We start from the raw sequence: 19157 nt of genomic DNA, 5'->3' as shown, positions 1-19157 counted from the left end.
TTTTAGGTTGTTGTCCAGAGCTCGTTCCTGTTGAACTTTTTGTTGCTTATAATCGTTTCCTCATTTATTGAGTGATGTAGTTTAAAAAAAAGAAAAAGAAAAAGAAAAAGAAAAAGAAAAAGAAAAGGAAAAGGGGAAGAGCGACGAAAAAAGATACGGTACCAAAACAAAATAGAAAACCAAAAAATCCGACTAGGCCTAAGGCCACAAATATCAAAAGAAACAGGGCTACAACTGAAAATTCTGTCCGAAAACAAGGGCAATTATGGACAACAATTTTAAAATATCAAAGTCGTGGCTGTTCACGGACCCCACGCCTTCTCTTTCTCAGTCTTCCCACCATATCGCACGTGACCAGCTCCATTTCCCGAACTTTTTCGTTTCGTAGTCCAATCGAAAGTCGCCACGTTTGCAATTCCGGTGATAAAACACATGTCACTTGCGCCTCTTCCTCATTTCAAAGATCTTCCACCACTGAACCAGTGAGAAAGCTCAGCAATAGCTAATAGCAGACTGAGTTCGGAGCTTGGAGCTCTCGAAGCCACGCAACCTTCTCAGCTCTCTGCTTCTTTTCCAAGAATCTGATAGTATATTCTCTCTAGTTCGGAGCTCGGATCAAAGGTACTTTCACTAATTGAATCCGTGTTCTTTTCAAAGAATTTGATCAATTCTAAATAGTGATTGATCATAGTCTAGCTCAGATTTGCAGGTTTTACTTGCATTTATTTTTTTGGAATTCTCGGGTTTCTCCGAGAACTATTGAAGGGTTATTTAATAGAAATGCTGAAGTGTTACTGATTTTGTTGGTTAGTTTTTCATTCATGCTCCGTTTGGTTGCCGAGAAAATGTACAAAGAAATCGAGGAAAAAGAAGAAAAGAAGAAGAAACTTAGATTGCATGGGGATTAGAGATTACGTGTACTTCCATTCATGATAGTTTAATTTTCTTTTCTTTTCTTTTCCCAGTTTTTCTTACTAACCAAAGAGAGAATTATAGGCTTATAGCTCAGAATAGGGTGAACTTGTATTCTTGTTACTAGAAAGTATTGAGTTTGTCTGATACTCTGATCCATTCGTATCTTGTATAGAATCTGTCACCATACTTCAGCTTCAGCTTTACATATTTTGTAACTTAGAAAAAAAAAAGAAATAAAAAAAGAAAAGAAAAGGAAAACTAAATTTACCCTAACAGAAATTCCCTTGGGGTTGTGGGAACTCCTCCAAAGTGGGATGTAGGATCTCCTACAATCCAGCCTCTGGGAAAGGTAACGTGTTATTTAGCATGCGAGAAGCAAGTGCTTTTTTTACTAGTGCTTTTTAATAGAATTAATAAGAAAGTATATGCATCTCACATCCTTAAAGGAAACATCTCATTTTTTAGAGGCCGGGTAGTTCCTACAACGCTATTGGTAGGAAATGTGTCCAATTTACCCCTCTAACTGCCATTATATTTGCAATGTTTTAATTTTTGCAATGATCCCACAATTTTCATTGGAATTGCAGTCTCCTTCCTTGCCCAACATGACAAGAATATCCAAAGATAAAAAAAATTTAGAAGAAAAAAAATCTGAAAAAAAAAAATATCTGATTTTTTTTACCCTTTTTCTGGATTTTTTTAGGGTATTTTTGTCATTTTGAGTGCCGATGGTGGCAACCCAACGGTAGATTGGGGACATTGAAAAAATTGAAACATTAAGGAGACATTGCAAATATAGTAGTTAGAGGGGTAAATATAATTTTCCTAAAAAAAGTTTTTTGCACTCTTTTTCCATACTGTTCTCTGATTCTTGGATTTCTTCAGAACTAAGGCGTGTATCAACGAATATGAATAATACCTTAGGCCATAATATACTCCACCAGAGTTTGCTTCGTCCTCCAGTTGTAGAACCTCAAAGCAAACTCAATTCTTCTGGCATTCTTGCAAACACTTTGTTTCAAGCTGCATGCTGGAACCAATCAGCAGTGCAGACACGGAAGTCTCCACTATTCACCAAATTTTGTGGGAACAATCTGAATGTGCGGAAGCAGAAGTTAGGCATGGGATCACGTCGAACTGTCAAATTTATTCCACGTGCTGTACTAGCCATGGATCCAGCTTCTGAGGTAATCTTTCACTTGCTGAAAATGGCTGCTTATTCCTTTCTGTTTTAATTCTTGAATGTGCAGGACCACCCTGTATGTAAATTTGCTTGCCTCCAAATGGATTTTGATAAAAGTACGGTGTTCATGTCGTTTGAACTTGTAGAAAATGAATAAACTGGAAAGATAATCTATTTCTGGACAGTGTTCGAAGAAACTTTTGATTTGGTGGGGTTGGACAAATGTGCTAGGAACAGGAAACCATTGACAGCTGGAATATCAGTGTTGGGTTCAGGATAATTGGCCCCCCTCTCTGGGTACTTGGATTCTATAAACAGACAGGTCTATGTTTGGAACCAGTGGGGTTTAAGGGGTGTGTTCAGAGACCATGGCTCATCAGGAACAGTCTCATTTGCTCTTTCTTGGGCTGGGGCTACTTATTCAGTGGTATTCCATGAACTTTTGGCTCCTAGGAATTGATGACAGATTGCTACAAGCAAGAACTTGGAGAGAAATTGTGGCTATGGCTAATGATTCTAATGCTGCTGAGCATATTTTGAAGAAATTGGTTTACTCATATTGGAGAGGAAGACAGATGGTTGACGACATTATCCAGCTATCTCACGAGTTTCTAATGTCTAAATTTGGGCATATATATGGACAAACTAGTAGTGTTTCTTTTTCTTTCTGTTATATTATTGCAATACTTTAGGATACTGTCTGTAAGGGCAGAATGTATTGTTTATTTAAGTCCTCACTAGCTTCTTCTTGAAATATTAAGATTCAGATATGCTTTGAGTCTATTTTTTTTTTTTTGATAAGTAGATATGCTTTGAGTCTATGGTTACATGGATTATTGTGAGTGCTCAATTTTACGAGTGCACGTCTGAGTGTTGGTCCCACATTGAGGAAAAAAAACACAAAGTGAATAATTAATATACTTAAGTGGACCCAAACCTATTGGCTTAAGCTTTGGGTTGGAGTGGTGTCCAGAAATGTATATTAATGTGCTTTTGGTAGACTCTGCAGGCGATTATCTCCCTAACAAACTGGTATTAGAGATATGGTTCAGCTTCCGCTTAAAGTAGTGTCTTGGTTTTTGACGCGTTTGATTTGGTTCTGATAAAAAGTGTGGATGGCGCTTAGAGCAAAGTTGCGTTTGGTGTCCTGCAATTGGTGCAACTCTTGTATGTGTGACACTTTTGATTTGTAGAGGACATACATGCGAGAAGGGGTTAGGTCAATGTGGAAGAGGTTCACATGTGAGGGAGAGATTTGTTGTGAGTGCACATGTGAGTGAGAAAAAAATAAACAAAGTGAGTAGTTAATATGCATAAGTAAACCCAAACCCATTAGCTTAAACTTTTGGGTTGGTGTGGTGTCCAAACATGTATGTTAATGTGCTTACTTATCAAAAAAAAAATGTATGTTAATGTGCTCTTGGTGGACTTTGTAAACGATTCACCCCCCCCCACCCCCCCCCCCCCCCCCCCCAAAGAAAGGATTTTTAGCCCAGGATAGGTGAGGTGCAACATGATAATCTCATCTAATACAAAGTTTTTGATGAACCGGACTTATCAATTCTCCTAACTTATAAGTATTCTCTAGTTTCAGTTTTCTTAGTTTAGCTGTTCATTGCGTCCTAAAAGGTATTCTTGTAGTGTCTTTGATAAGGCTTGTTTATTGCTTATTTGAAAACATGCAAACAAGGCATGCTCCAATTTCAACCAAGCATTACTTAAATAATGCTTGATATCAAGCTCGTGAAATTGATACATGAATAATTTGCCACATGTTTGTTGACTTTTTTTTTTTTTTTTTTGGTTTGGACTTGTATTTATGTTAAACCAACTTTTGGTTTTTTGCCTTTATAGCAGCTTGCAGGAAAATTCAACCTTGATGGAAATATAGAATTGCAGGTATGAAGCTGATCCCCCAGATACTTGGGACAAGGTTCTGCTGAGTTGATTTGAGTTGAGGTAGTTATATGTTGCAGGGGGATATTATATTGACGGAAGCTTGACTTTCTTAACTGAGCAGGTTGGTTTTAGCGCTCCTACTCCAGGGGCTGTCACACAAGTGGATATTCAGATCACACATAGTAGTGACTCTTTGCTTCTTCACTGGGGTCTTATATGTGATAAAAATGAGTAAGTTCAACTGTAATTTGGGGGGCGATTAATTTCAAATTTCATATAAAATAATAGACGTCTTCCTTCCTTAATACTCTTTTTTTTTCTTCTACTTTTAGAAAGTGGGTACTTCCTTCTCGTCATCCAGAGGGAACAAAATTATATAAGAACAGAGCTCTTAGAACTCCATTTCGGAAAGTAAGTTCCCAAGAGCAGCAGCTAACACTTCCATAAGAGAATGTCTATTCTATGACTATAATATTGGTACTATGATTAAATTCTAATTTGTTAATTTATTGTTTTTCTCTAGTCTGGCGCCAATTCCTACCTTAAAATACAGATTGATGATCCTAAAACACAAGCTATTGAGTTTCTTATACTCGATGAGACCCAGAACAAATGGTGAGCTTTTTACTACTAAAATTTTTCTTCATTTAACAACTCTAAAACGAAACAGTTAAAATTGATGTTCTTTTTTCAGGTTTAAAAATAATGGTGAGAACTTTCATGTTAAGTTAAATATGAAAGAGAAATTGATTCCAAATGTTTCAGTTCCTGAAGATCTTGTCCAGATTCAAGCATATCTGAGATGGGAAAGAAAGGGTAAACAGATGTATACTCCAGAGCGAGAGAAGGCAAGTGAAAGTGCTGAACTCTCTGAATTCAGCCTAAATAATCAATAGCAGAACTGTTCAACTAACTTTTTCTTCTTTCATATTTTTTTCTCTCTCTCTCTTCCTCCATTCTATCCCTACCTAGCCACCGTATTGAATATAAGGCAATCAGTTGTCTAGTTCAATTTTTGATTCCACATTCAAAACTGTTCATCATCTTTATTGTTAATTTACGAATAGGTTTCAATGATTTGTTATATTGTTCTTATTTTACTTTTTCTTCCTATTCTGGTAGAAGATGTATTAACTGTATTACCAAATGTTTTGGATTAGAGCCCTGATCAATGCCTTCTGATAAAATCTTCTCTACCAAGTGGGGCAAATTTGTTGTTGGACGCCTGATATGCCCATTGAACATTCCTTTCTTTCCATGGCTTCATGGAGATAGCGTCTCTAGAAGTTCCAGTGACCTTTTCCAGAAATAGGAATGTGATAAACATCTCTACAAATACATCTTCCAATCATCCTTACTCTTATTACATAGGCAATACTTTAGTATAAATGCCATCTGAAGGTCCAGCTAAGCTCTTCTTGTAGGACACTATGAAAGAAACTTGGTGCCTTGATATGTTTAGATGTACAAACTTGGTTTCTTTCTTTTTATCTGTTTATCACAAAAATTTTTGTCTTTTGACAGGAGGAATTTGAAGCAGCTCGAACTGAGTTACTGGAGGAAATAGCCAGGGGTGCCTCCATACAAGACCTCCGAGCAAAGTTGACGAAGAACAATAGTGGTGATGAGAGGAAGCCATCCATTTCTGAAACAAAGAAAATTCCTGATGATCTTGTACAAATACAAGCTTATATTCGATGGGAGAAAGCAGGGAAACCTACCTATTCCCCAGATCAAGAACTTGTAAATTTTGAATATCCTTCTGGCTGATTGGCTCCTTCTAGTTTTTGTTCATGTTTTAGTGCTTTCTTTTGGAGCAAACAGATGCTAAAAGATTTCTTTCTATCTTTAATGAGGTATGTCCCTTTTTGTTGCTTTTACCCGATATTGATTGGTGTAATGTTCTGACAAACAGAGAGAATTCGAGGAAGCAAGAAAAGAGTTGCAAATTGAACTAGATAAAGGTGCCTCTCTTGATGAGATACACAAGAAAATTACCAAAGGAGAGATACAAACTAATGTTGCAAAGCAATTGCGTCACAAGAAGTATTTTAGTGGTGAAAGGACTCAGCGCAAAAAGAGGGATTTAATGCAGCTTATCACCAAATATGCTGCTAAATCTGTTGTGGAGGAACAAGATTCTGTCAAACCAAAAGCCTTGACTGTAGTAGAACTTTTTGCAAAGACGAAGGAAGAACAGGAGGGTGGTCATGTTCTGAAGAAGCAAATCTACAAGCTTGCTGATAAGGAACTTCTGGTAAGACAATGATCTGCTATTGACGTTATTCTCTTTCTCTTATCTCTTTCTGCTGGAATTGTAGGGATTATTCTAATTTTCAGATTCTTTACATATCATCAAGGTACTTGTGACCAAGTCTCTAGGAAAAACGAAGGTTCATCTGGCTACAGATTTCAAGGAGCCAGTTATGCTTCACTGGGCTTTCTCTAAGCAAAAAGCTGGAGAGTGGTTGGTAATATTCTCAAATCTGTTAATCATAAACTTGGTCTACAGGAAGATGTTGGATATTCAAGTTATAATACAGGTTTCTAGCATGTCTATAATGGCTAGATTTTGTGCCATACTAAGATAATATATTGACATCTTTCAGGAACCACCTCCAACGGCATTGCCCCCAGGTTCAGTTTCTGTAAACAAGGCCATTGAAACACAACTTACATATAGTTCTTCTGCAAATCCTCCTTATGAGGTATGCTAAGAGATGTTTGATTTGATTCTGTAAACCTTAAATTTTGAATCTTTTAAGTCTTTAAATTTCTGGAGACAAGATCTTCATACTCCCAATATATTTTCAGGTCCAATCCCTAGAAATAGAGATTGATGACGACAGTTTCAAGGGGATGCCATTTGTCCTTGTCTCTGGTGGAAACTGGATAAAGAACAAAGGCTCAGACTTTTATATTGAATTCAGCGTTGGACCCAAGCCAGTCCAAAAGGTTGCTTTCTTTTCTTGTTGCATGGGGATTTTTCATGATTGACTTATCTGTTTTTATTTTGTTTTGTTTCTTTCTTGTCCTTTTCATTCTGGTCCATATTTGATTATCTTTCGAGATTTAATGACTATACCTTTCCCCATAAAAGGATGCTGGTGATGGCAAAGGCACTGCCAAGGCTTTGTTGAATAAAATAGCAGAGATGGAAAGTGAGGCCCAGAAGTCCTTTATGCACCGGTTAGTAATCCGAGGACTTTCATTTTGATTTTCATCTTATTCTATTGCATTTATTTGCTGGATGCAAGGTATTCTTTGTAGGATCTTAAGTAAATTCATTTTGCTATTATTCTTGTTCAAGCATGTTTTGGTTCTCTACTAGATAGATTTTTCGAGTACTATATCATGCTGATTGAAACCCCCCCCCCCCAAAAAAAAAAAAAAAAAAAGACAAAAGGAAACAGAAACTTTTATGCAAATCTTCTTTGTTTTTATAGTGTGCATTTGTATTTTATAAAATCAAATTGACTCAGCTTCAGCATAATTTTTGGAATTTCTTTCCTTATTTTTCATTGCTCAACAGTTAACACTTCGCTTTTTTAGTTTTGTTAGTTAGTACTGGATACCATATCAGATCTGATGGAAAATTAAAAAAGAAAAAATAAAAATAAAAATAATAATAATAATAATAATAATTTCTTACTATATCTTATTACTGAGTTTTTGCTAACTCATATCTTTGTCACTGAGAATATTTAGATTCAGTTGTTTTTAGATTGATTACTCGTGTCTTTTTCTCAGATTTAATATTGCAGCAGACTTAATAGATCAAGCCAAAAATGCTGGGGAATTAGGTCTTGCAGGGATGTTGGTGTGGATGAGATTTATGGCTACGCGTCAGCTCATATGGAATAAAAATTACAATGTGAAGCCACGGTACTAGACTATTACTCAAGAATTTAATTTGTCAATGTTTTCCATGGGCTTCTGTACCTTAGAGACTTCTGATATGTCTTCATAAATGGCTCACCAAAATCTGAACCATTATCTTCATAAATTCGTGCTTATACCGCTAGTATCTGCTTGCACATCTGATCTCATTTTTCGTTTGTAATTTTGCTAATTTCATTCTCTGTTTCACGAACCAGTTGTCAATCTTTAAATATTCCATGACCACCATAGGTGATCGTCTTCTAAGATTGTCATTCTTGCTCTATTGGCACAGTGAGATCAGTAAAGCACAGGATAGGCTTACAGACTCACTCCAGAATGTATTTATAAGTCATCCGCAGTATCGTGAACTTCTGCGGATGATTATGTCTACTGTTGGTCGCGGAGGTGAAGGTGATGTCGGACAGCGAATTCGGGATGAAATCCTGGTTATCCAGGTTGATGTGATTTGCTATTTGCTTTTTCTTTTTCATTTGTGCTCTCTTTATTCCCTTTCTCTTGCATGCGAATGGATGGAACTATATGAATAATTACTGATTTATTCGCAGAGAAACAATGAATGCAAGGGCGGAATGATGGAAGAATGGCATCAAAAGTTACACAATAACACTAGTCCTGATGATGTTGTAATCTGTCAGGTATTGGAGTTGTTTTTTTGTTCAAACTTTTTCATTGGTTTGCATAATTTGATTTTAAAAAAAATACTACGTCCCTCCAGGCATTGATTGATCATATCAAAAGTGACTTTGATGTTGGTGTTTACTGGAAAACTTTGAAAGAAAATGGAATAACAAAAGAACGGCTTTTGAGCTATGATCGTGCGATTCATTCTGAACCAAATTTCAGGAGAGATCAGAAGGATGGCCTCTTGCGTGATTTGGGAAACTACATGAGAACTTTGAAGGTTGGCTTCATAAACCTTTCTGGTCTAAAGCTCTATGCGCCTATTTTTCATATACAAATATTTTTGAAATACATAAAAACTGCACCTGGTATATATTCAATATTCACACAGAATTTGTTGTGTTGTGCATGGTATGCCCAGTGTGCTTCCATCTGTGCTTATTACTCATTTCAGATAAAGGATTGCCCTAAGATTCATGAATTGTAGCAGAATGAAGGTGTAATCCTTTAATTTATTCTGAGAGGTGTATGAAAAAAGATTCGTTCAGATATTTTTTTCTGATGTTATGTGGCATACCTTCGAGTCTATTGCCTGCACCATATGTTATATAGCCATATTTGACAATTTTGGTCCAATGATGATATATATGCAGGCAGTTCATTCAGGTGCAGATCTGGAGTCTGCTATTTCAAATTCTATGGGTTACCAATCTCAGGTATTGTCAGTAACTGGCTGGACATACCCAACCTGGTGTTCTTTTCTTAGCATTTGATAAAACTTTGGATTTATTCAGGGTCAAGGCTTCATGGTTGGTGTGCAGATAAATCCTATATCTGGCCTGCCATCTGGATTTCCAGTAAAGTTTCAACTTCCTTTGAACTGTCATTAATGATGTCATCTGTATGTGACAAATTATGAGGACTAGTTGCATGTTTGTTGTATCTCTTTAAACAGGATCTGCTTCGATTTGTGCTAGAGCATGTTGAAGATAAGAACACAGAAGCCCTTCTTGAGGTTTGTGAAACTTTGATGCTGACAATTACTTTTTTGTGTTTGACTTTTTACTCTAACCTTGCTTTTTCTATCTTAATGTTCTTTTAACTTTGTAATTCAGGGTTTGCTAGAGGCTCGTCAGGAGCTTCGGCCACTGCTCTTTAAGACTAAGGATCGGCTGAAGGACCTTTTGTTTTTGGACATAGCTCTTGATTCTACTGTTAGGACAGCTATTGAAAGGGGATATGAGGAGTTGAATAATGCTACACCAGAGGTACCTCTTTGCGATATCTGTGGTTCTCTGCATTTTTGGTGACCCCTTAGTGTCTCGATTTGTCTACGGTTATTATAATATATACCATAAATTATAATTTTGACAAGCCAATTTTTGTATCAAACAGAAATTTATATACTTCATTGCTCTGGTTCTTGAAAATCTTGCACTTTCATCAGACGATAATGAGGATCTCATCTACTGCTTGAAGGTAATAATCATAAAATGAATTTGAATGTATGCCAAATTTTTGTTCATTTTGTTCATTACTGACAGATCATAAGTCTGCACATTCCAGAACAAGTTTTCAAAGTCTTGCTTTGGAACCAAATCGTTCTGATAAATTTGTGATTGAGAAGCATAGAGTAAAAATTGAAGGACTTATCCAACACTTCAGCATCATTTTTTTTCCCAGTATGATCTAATATTTCTATCATTGCTTATGAAGGGATGGAATCATGCTCTAAGCTTGTACAAGAGTAAGAATGATCACTGGGCGTTGTATGCAAAATCAGTCCTTGACAGAACCCGCCTTTCACTTACAAACAAGGCAGAGTGGTACCAGCGAGTTTTGCAACCATCAGCAGAGTACCTTGGGTCACTGCTCGGAGTGGACCAATGGGCTGTATGTCATTATCTTGAAAATCCAAATAGGATGCACCATATGGCTACCTTGTTTGTCCTCATATTTACATCTTGCAGGTGAACATATTTACTGAAGAAATCATCCGTGCTGGATCTGCTGCCTCTTTATCTTTACTTCTTAATCGACTTGATCCGGTTCTTCGAAAGACTGCTAATCTCGGAAGGTTGATTTTACTCTCATCATTTACCCACATAGATCCTGTTAAAACCTCATCTTGTTATGGTTGTTTACTTGAATACGTATAATTTATCACATGGATTATATGCGATTTTTTAGTATAGGAAATTGAAAATAATGAAGCTTGAAATGACCATATAGCATCATCCACTAATCACATACTTTAAGACAACCTTCTAATGGAGTTTGGTTGGTCTGGAATAGTTGGCAAGTTATCAGCCCAGTTGAAGCTGTTGGATATGTTGTTGCTGTGGATGAGTTGCTTGCTGTTCAGAATAAAACTTTTGAGCAGCCTACAATTTTAGTGGCAAAAAGTGTGAAAGGAGAGGAAGAAATTCCAGATGGTACAGTTGCTGTGCTGACTCCTGACATGCCCGATGTCCTGTCTCATGTATCTGTGCGAGCGAGAAATGGCAAGGTAATATTCTTTTGCATCATATTTTTCCTCCCTGCGAGATTGATAGTTAAGTGGTTATTAAGTGGTTATTAAAATGGCTGACATTTTATTTACAGGTATGCTTTGCCACGTGCTTTGATCCCAGTATCCTGGCTGATCTCCAAGCTAGGGAAGGAAAATTATTGCGCCTAAAACCTACATCTGCTGATATTGTGTATAGGTGATCCCATCTGTTTAGCTTTAAGATATGTTTCTTGTATTCCCCCTATGTGCATGATGTAATGGCAACTATTAGTCAACTTGGCAAATTGCATTATTTCTATTTGTTATTCTAGACATGATGTATCTCTTATCTAAAGTTGCATCAACTAGAAGCACTGAAATATAATTTTATTTTCTCTTTTTTGTCTCATTTTAGTGAGCTGAAGGAGGGAGAGCTAGTAGATGCGAGCTCAACTAACTTTAAAGAAGACGGTTCTTCACCACCTCTAACTTTGGTCAGAAAGCAATTTAGTGGTAGATATGCCATATCATCTGAGGAGTTCACCAGTGACATGGTTAGCCTTTCAAATTTAACTTGAGTTTGTGTTCTAGGACTTTTTTCTTTTTCTATTTTTTAATTTAAGGGTTGGGCAAAATGAAATTGTTAATATCAACCGTGAATCATTGTAATTTTCTTACTTTTTGTGGTGTCAAGTTTGTGTAACTTGCATGAAATTGTGATTTTCCTAGGTTGGAGCTAAATCGCGTAATATCTCTTATTTAAAAGGAAAATTGCCATCTTGGATCGGCATTCCTACGTCTGTTGCCCTACCCTTTGGAGTATTTGAGAAGGTTCTTTCAGATAATGCAAATCAGGTTTTCCTCACATCAAAAACTCCCTCGTGTCTTTTTTGTGTTCACAGTGAACTGCACAGCTACAATTATCTAATCTCTCTTCACTGAGAAATGCCTAATTTTCACAGTCAATTAGGTTTTGTTTTGTTATTTGTAAACATAGGAAAATTGACTTGTAAAATTTGCATCGTCATCAAGTTATAGTGGCAGCCGAATTTTTTTGGGGTTGGACTTTAAGAAACTGTAAACTAAACAAGAATTTAATTACTCTGACACTAAATTTTAAACGTAGGAATCTGGGAAAATTATGATCTTTTCTCGGGGTGAATTTGAACAGGAAAATTAAGAAATGGGCACCTGTATGGGATGCTCCTATATTTCTTGATGAATGTTGCTACGTCTAAATTCAAAACTGTATGTTCTTAATATCTTGTATGATATCATATGGTCAGTATGAAAAAGGACCCCGTAATGTGTTTTAGTATATTCAATAAATTATGAAGTAATGTCACTCATCAAGAAGTAAATTTAAGCTGGCTTAGGCCACTTGCAAGTAGCACATTTAGAACACGTAAAGGTTACAACTAGTTTGTGTTCATAGTTATCTCAAGAAATTTCATTCTGGAGCAATCTTACCTGGTGATGATTATCTTATGTTGAGCTTCCTGTTTTTCTTGATAACTATACTGTAAAAGACATTCCTTTAGTCTGATAGAATCTGTCTCTCTCTCTCCTCACACTACAGGCAGTTGCTGAGAAGTTAAAGATTCTCAAGAGAAAATTAGGAGAAGGAGAATTCAGTGCACTAGGGGAGATTCGCGGGACGGTTTTACATCTGGCGGCACCAACCCAGTTGGTATGTTCTTTTTGCTGGTTGGGCTTTAGGTTTCATGTTTGTTATAAACATATTTCACAATCTTCCCCCATTTTTCTGATGGAGTAAATTCATTATAAGATGCCGGGTGGGCTTAAATTCTAGGTATTATGATGGAATGATGCACATATTTCTCTTCTCATTTCATTTACAACTATAGGTGAAACAGTTATGGAACAGAACTACGTGTTCAAATCTTTGAAGTACTCTGCTCTATGTTCATTAATAGCTTCCTCAAACCCGCCCCACCACCTTCTCCCCAGTGCAAAAAAAAAAAAAGGGGCATAATATTGGTCACGTTTCACCGTTGGACCAAAATCAGAATTTACATGTGTGCAAGTACTTGGATTTTTGGTAAATTGGTTCCATGTTTCTTTTCTTAGCCTTTTAGTTTCCAGAGAAGAGGTTATCCGTCAGTTGGCATACACATGAAGCAGATTATTGGTTCTACACTCTGTAACTTACATTTTTCAGTTTTTTTGTTATGTGCTTTTGTTAGTAAAGATGAACTCGATATGACATGTTTACCATCAAAAAGCCAATTCTGCTGAGCCTTCAGGCAGAATAATGTAGTTTAAGTTGAAATTAATAGCTTACATGCAAGACTTGATTTCAGGTGCAAGAGCTGAAAACTAAGATGCAAAGTTCAGGAATGCCTTGGCCTGGCGATGAAGGTGAACGGCAATGGGAGCAGGCATGGATGGCTATAAAAAGGGTAAGACTGCTTCTTCCTTTATAACCTGATATTGACGCCTAATTGATTGTAATCAATTCTCGCTTTTCTTCATAATAATAGTGAATTTTGATGACTTAATCCCCCCTCCCTCTCTCACACCCAAAATAAAAAAACTTGTATTTGATAACAGTTGGGATGTAGTTGCTCCTTATACCATCTTCTCTCTCTATTGCATGGTCAGAGTTTGCAGAAGTACCTCAAATATCCATGTTTTTAGTTCTTCCTAGCTGAGTAATGTGTTTATTTAAGCATGCATAGGTAGTTTGTTTGTGGTATTCGATACATGTAACTTGCTTTTCTATGTTAAAGTTATTGTGCTATGAGGCTTGCTTGTAAGTTGTAACTGCAGCCTAAAATCACCACACTGCTCTCTCCTACGTTTAAATTTCAGTTCTTGTCAATTATTTTCATTAAAGATTTCTGATACCTTGGGATGTGCCTTGATCCGTTATAATCCAGGTCTGGGCTTCAAAGTGGAATGAGAGAGCATATTTCAGCACGAGAAAAGTGAAATTAGATCACGATTATCTCTGCATGGCTGTTCTGGTTCAGGAAATCATAAATGCTGATTATGCATTTGTAATACACACAACTAATCCATCGTCTGGAGACTCATCAGAGATATATGCTGAGGTCTTGTCCTGGTACTTCTGATATTGCTCTGCTGGATTAATTAGACACATCTATTTACATCTAATCCCTTGGACAGGTTGTAAAAGGACTCGGAGAAACTCTAGTTGGAGCTTATCCTGGTCGTGCTCTAAGTTTTATCTGCAAGAAAAATGATCTGAACTCTCCTCGGGTAACCCATCCTCACTTGATTTCTCACTGTAGGATGTTATTGAAATGCATATGAAGGGCAAGGACTAATTTCTGGGTTTTGTTGGTACATCGATTGTTTAAATAATTAAATTAATTTTTTGAACTATATAGCTTATACTGCTGTAAAGAACATGCATCTCTTCATGAACTTACCACTGTTCATACATAAATTTTTGGACTTTTTCAGGTGTTGGGTTACCCCAGCAAACCCATCGGCCTTTTCATTCGAAGGTCCATTATTTTCCGATCCGATTCCAATGGTGAAGATCTCGAAGGTTATGCTGGTGCCGGTCTTTATGACAGGTAAACTCTTACAACTCTCCAACACTAATACGATAGACTTCCATGGCCAGATGAGATGTTATTATTGGCTGATCATTTTGCACAGTGCCTCATGTATATAATAGATTGGTAGGGAACAACATTGATTAAATTATGCATACGAAGATTAGTAATTCGAATTCAAAATAAGTTGTTACTTTGGACACTATGCAGCCAACTTCTGAGACAGACGCAGTCTTTAGTATTTCAAAGTAATATCATTAAATGATCAGGCAGTGTGTAGCCCTCGCTCGGAGGCCAATCAGTCTGACAGACAGCAATTTGATGTACTTTTGTTCATAGATATTTATCAATGCATGCATTTCATATTAGTCACATGAGAAATATTAGCCAATTCTGTTTTGCATTTCCATCTTATATGCTTTGATGTCAACTAAACCGGTCTTCTTTTTCTTAAGCGTGCCGATGGATGAGGAAGATAAAGTTGTGCTTGACTACTCATCTGACCCGCTGATGGTTGATGGAAACTTCCGCCACTCGACCCTCTCTAGCATTGCTCGTGCAGGTAATGCAATTGAGGAGCTGTATGGGTCTCCACAAGACATTGAAGGCGTGATTAGAGATGGTAAAGTATACGTTGTCCAGACAAGACCTCAAATGTGATCCTCCTTTTTTTCTTGTCTTCAAAAATGTATACACATCCTCATGATGAACTTGACTGAATGAGAACAACAATGCAAAGCACGGCTGAGGAAAAGGAGAAAGGAGAAAGAAAGAAACTAAGAACGAATAAATGAAGGGTAGAAGTTGATACAAAATAAGTTTATAAAGAGTCAGTTATTCGGGGCGGGCCTGGTCTGTAGCTAGTAACCCGACCCATATATATTGCTTATTGTTAATATTATTGGAATATATATAAAATAATACATTGCTTTAGGTGGCACATCCTCTTAAACATGTTTTAAGTTATTCCGCAAGGAGGGGAAAATGATTTGTGGGGGACGAAAAACCGTCCCCTGACATCAGAGGACACTATTTTTTTATTTAAAAATTAAAAAGGAGGAGATGGGGACGAAAAAGGGTCTCCCATGTATCAGCTCTTGCAATAAAGACTTGGGTGGCAAACCAAATGAGTGGAATTCATTGGCTTTCTGCCATCTCCGCTGAATGAGTGATCTTGAGTCTTCCGATATGTCCTATAAAAAAAATTTATTTTATTCTGTTTGGGTTCTTTAGTACCTTTAAGTACAAGTTATCTACTCATGGAAAATGGAAAGAAATGCTGAAGTAGTGAAAATTCTCTCAGTGCCCGTATATGTGCCTCCTTTCAAGAGAAGGAAGTAAGGCACATGCACTAATGGCCCGAAAGATTCAAGGGTCAACCAAAAGAAGGAAAATTGAGCAAGTTTCGATGATGGTCGTAGTACATTGATAAGTTTAATCGTTCGCTATAAGTGAGTTGTAAATCAATTAGTAAGATTAATGTTTACTTGTCCATCTGGCAGGTTTAATTAAAAAAAAAGAAGCTGAAAGGGTGATAAAAGAGTGATTTGGACATTTCGAGCCAAAATTTTGCATGTGCAGGTCATATAATCCGCAATTTTCAATCCATTTTAATGTCAAAATCTAAAAGAAGGTTCTAATTGAAAACAAAATGGTAGCATATATATGGGGGTTAAGTGCCACAAATGGTAGTTTGGGGAGTCTTTGAAATAGAGACAAATATAATTTCATAGTTTAAATCTAAAGGTTTGATGGATTCAGTTTTGATATTGTAACAACTAATTAACTGTCATGATTATTAGCTAATCTGGGTCCTAACAACTCATATATATATATATACACACACACACATGCACCAACATCTTCAATATGGATGACAAGGGATTAAATGCTACAAGAATCTCATTTTCTTGACTTTATTATTAACGAACGGGCATATTATTGAAACACAGGATCACAAATATTTCTTACTAGATTCTGCAGACATCATAGAAAATGGGCAAAATGTTCCTCCAAATTAGATCGGAAGTCAATCGTCAAAATGACCTATGTCCATTGAACATATGAAATTTTATTAAAAAAAAACAAAATAAGTGTTTTTCATATGCTAAAAGGACATAACATTTTTATAGACTGAATTGAAGAAATTGGTGGAAAACTCAGTCCAAAAGGCAAATCAATATTTCCCTTGATAGCGTGGACACCCCTCTGCAGTAAAACCAGACACATTGATCCACACTTCATTTAACCGTCCAGAGAGGTGATGTGAAGAGTTGTATTGGGCAATAGAGTAGTAACTTCCATCTTCCACCATTGCTGCCTTTCCAGTCAAGTGCTTATTTAGGCTGTTTACCAGTGCTTCAATTTCTTTACCAACATCATCATCCTTGACAAACCCAGTAAACTTCCTGACCGCTATGCAATGGCTTCTCCACTTGTCAAGCTGCAAATTCAGTTCAGGATTGGGCTGCGGAGGGTTTCCGCCATAACTAGGAGGGAGAGACATCCTTACAAAATAGTCAGACTCGGGGGATGATGAGTTGGTGCTTGTTAAGACAGGGGCAGTCATCGCGATCTTAGAATGGTTGAGGTTACCCCCATGCATGTATTGATACAACCTGATGCAAGAAATACGAGAGTTAATTATTTGAATTTTATAGAGAGAGGATTTAGCACTTAGCAGTGTGTATAAAGTTAACCTGTGAAAGCCGTCTTTGGTGGACTCGTTGAATGAGGATGTTCCACGGGTGAGGGCAGACATCCAAGAGGATTGAACGTAGAGTCTTATTTCGAAATCTGATTCAGAATGGACTACTGTGTATTGTGGCGATTCGATGGCGACGCCTGAGAGTACAAGGTTACCACTATTGGTAAGGAAATAGTACATTAGTATTACCGAGTAATAGAGGGAAAAGTAGAGCGATATTGGGGTTCCCATCTTGTTTTATTTTTGGTGATTTTCTTTTGGTTTGTGCATAATGGGAGAGCTTTTGCTCCGCCTTTTATAGCCAAACACAGGTCTTAGCCAAAGACGGGTTTGGCCTTCTTTTTTTACGGTCAGAGTCTGTCACTTTCCTTAAACAAAAACCTAACTACTGTTTCTGTCTTTTATTTTAATCTAATTAAGAACAATTTAAAAAGACATCATTAACAAACAATTAAAAATACAAAAACTGTTTTCTGTCATATCAAAATACTTTTTGTGTCATATCAAAGACTGGGCAACTGAACTTTTATGACTGCATACAATGCTCTCCACAGGGGACAGTGAACAGGGAATTAGGCAGGCAAATGGCCGGAGCAATTTTCTGATTGAAAGCACGAACTGCAAAGACAGTTTTATGTGGTTTTACTTTTTTTCTCCAAATCCACATGAGAACCTGAACTTGGAATAGGACCACAGACAAACTAACTGCCATGCAGTTTTCGTCTGACTTCTATGATCCTTTCCCATAATTTTGTGTTATTCTTTAGGGAGCAAGGCCAAACCATGGTCATACTGGATGTAGAAAATGTCTACGCCTATGAGAATTTCTTCTTTTCTTAATAATTAAGAACATTAAGCTCGTAAGCTCTAATCAATTCTCAACGTATATTTGCTATTTATACAGTACATATTCGGCATTTTAATACGGTACGTACTAGTGTGACGAGATTTAGATCGATCATGCAAGACAACGTTACATGAGAAACTTTTTGAATCTCACTTGTTCGAACAGGTGTTTAGACAAATCAAACTCCACATGTTCTATTACTCAGACAATTACGCCTACAGTACAGTTGGATAACCTCGTTGCATTCAACTTTGCTGGTTTTTGGTTTTTTTTTCTCCGCCAATTCAGAGTTCACTTCCATGGTGATGCGGATTAGGGTGGCTCACGTAATGGAACACTTTCTGTCATGTAAAGCACACGGGAAAGACGTACAACATATATAATATAAACTCCAAATCGATCACAAAGATTAGAAGGCAGACAGAAAGAATCGTATTTTGGATTAGTATGTATTAATCAAAGTGTGAGTGGGTTGATCAGTGCTATCACTATCATTAATTAATTTTCTGAGTTGCCCAACACAAATGCTTTGCTAATTATCTCATCAGTCATCATATATCAAGCTAAGCTGGGGAAACTGGGGAAGGGTCTCTTACCAACCCCAAAGGATCGATGAGGACGGATCGAGTCAAAAGCGAGCCCATCGAATTTCGGAGACACGTAGGATTGGTCGCCAACAACAAGAATATTATGCATTTAGTCCTGAATTAATCATTACCCACTTTCCCAAACAACGACCAAGGAATTTTAATAAAACTAAACAAGTGCTCTCAGATTCACTAATGTAACTTATCTTGGATATAGTGGATCGATGATAATGGCCAGATAAGAGGGAAAACTGCTTTTTCATTTAAGGAGGCAACACCTCGCAGCTTCATTGCTTTCTTGAATATAGTCAAGGACAAAAGCTCAATTGACTATGTTTCTTAATGCTTTTTAGAGGGTTTTTTATTATTATTATTTGAAAAAAATATTCTGATGTAACATAAAAATAAAAGTAGTTTGGAGTGTTTTGTTATAATTTGCATTTATTTGGATAA

The 19157-nt window shown here is 36.8% G+C and overlaps 2 protein-coding genes across 4 annotated transcripts; one reads left to right on the top strand and one right to left on the bottom strand.

The window, feature by feature from the left end:
- Positions 1-285: 285 nt before the first annotated feature.
- Positions 286-15503, top strand: LOC133866211 (alpha-glucan water dikinase, chloroplastic). 3 transcript variants are annotated; one of them, XM_062302757.1, is made up of 34 exons: positions 309-621; positions 1801-2102; positions 3956-3997; positions 4119-4228; positions 4330-4408; positions 4521-4612; positions 4692-4845; positions 5522-5740; positions 5913-6254; positions 6358-6468; positions 6607-6705; positions 6812-6952; positions 7098-7186; positions 7748-7882; positions 8172-8334; positions 8446-8535; positions 8616-8801; positions 9175-9237; positions 9316-9378; positions 9477-9536; positions 9637-9789; positions 9917-10000; positions 10238-10414; positions 10492-10598; positions 10817-11030; positions 11126-11229; positions 11428-11566; positions 11742-11867; positions 12592-12702; positions 13337-13435; positions 13916-14089; positions 14166-14258; positions 14466-14581; positions 15019-15503. In XM_062302757.1, exons 2-34 carry the CDS (start codon positions 1824-1826, stop codon positions 15221-15223), a joined length of 4419 nt encoding a protein of 1472 aa, XP_062158741.1. In that variant the 5' UTR covers positions 309-621; positions 1801-1823; the 3' UTR covers positions 15224-15503. The 3 variants fall into 3 exon arrangements, with proteins under 3 accessions (XP_062158743.1, XP_062158741.1, XP_062158736.1); XM_062302752.1 differs by having other exon boundaries at positions 3953-3997; XM_062302759.1 differs by lacking the exon at positions 11742-11867 and having other exon boundaries at positions 286-621; positions 3953-3997.
- A 962-nt stretch (positions 15504-16465) lies between these two features.
- LOC133858534 (uncharacterized) lies at positions 16466-17534 on the bottom strand. Its single transcript, XM_062294014.1, has 2 exons — positions 17263-17534; positions 16466-17181 (listed from the first exon to the last, which is right to left on the bottom strand). Exons 1-2 carry the CDS (start codon positions 17499-17501, stop codon positions 16740-16742), a joined length of 681 nt encoding a protein of 226 aa, XP_062149998.1. The 5' UTR covers positions 17502-17534; the 3' UTR covers positions 16466-16739.
- Positions 17535-19157: the final 1623 nt, after the last annotated feature.

This window comes from Alnus glutinosa, chromosome 1 (genome assembly GCF_958979055.1).
Source record: "Alnus glutinosa chromosome 1, dhAlnGlut1.1, whole genome shotgun sequence".
NCBI lineage: Eukaryota > Viridiplantae > Streptophyta > Magnoliopsida > Fagales > Betulaceae > Alnus > Alnus glutinosa.
The sequence above is the reverse complement of the archived record's forward strand: the minus strand, read 5'-3'. Positions and strand labels throughout refer to the sequence as shown.

Coding starts and splice junctions, on each gene's coding strand:
- LOC133858534 (XM_062294014.1), bottom strand. CDS start 17,501: ATGGGAACCCCAATATCGCTCTACTTTTCCCTCTATTACTCGGTAATA. Junction 17,182..17,262: donor ACCAAAGACGGCTTTCACAG/GTTAACTTTATA, acceptor TTCTTGCATCAG/GTTGTATCAATACATGCATG.
- LOC133866211 (XM_062302752.1), top strand. CDS start 1,824: ATGAATAATACCTTAGGCCATAATATACTCCACCAGAGTTTGCTTCGT. Junction 5,741..5,912: donor ATTCCCCAGATCAAGAACTT/GTAAATTTTGAA, acceptor TCTGACAAACAG/AGAGAATTCGAGGAAGCAAG. Junction 10,599..10,816: donor AAGACTGCTAATCTCGGAAG/GTTGATTTTACT, acceptor GGTCTGGAATAG/TTGGCAAGTTATCAGCCCAG.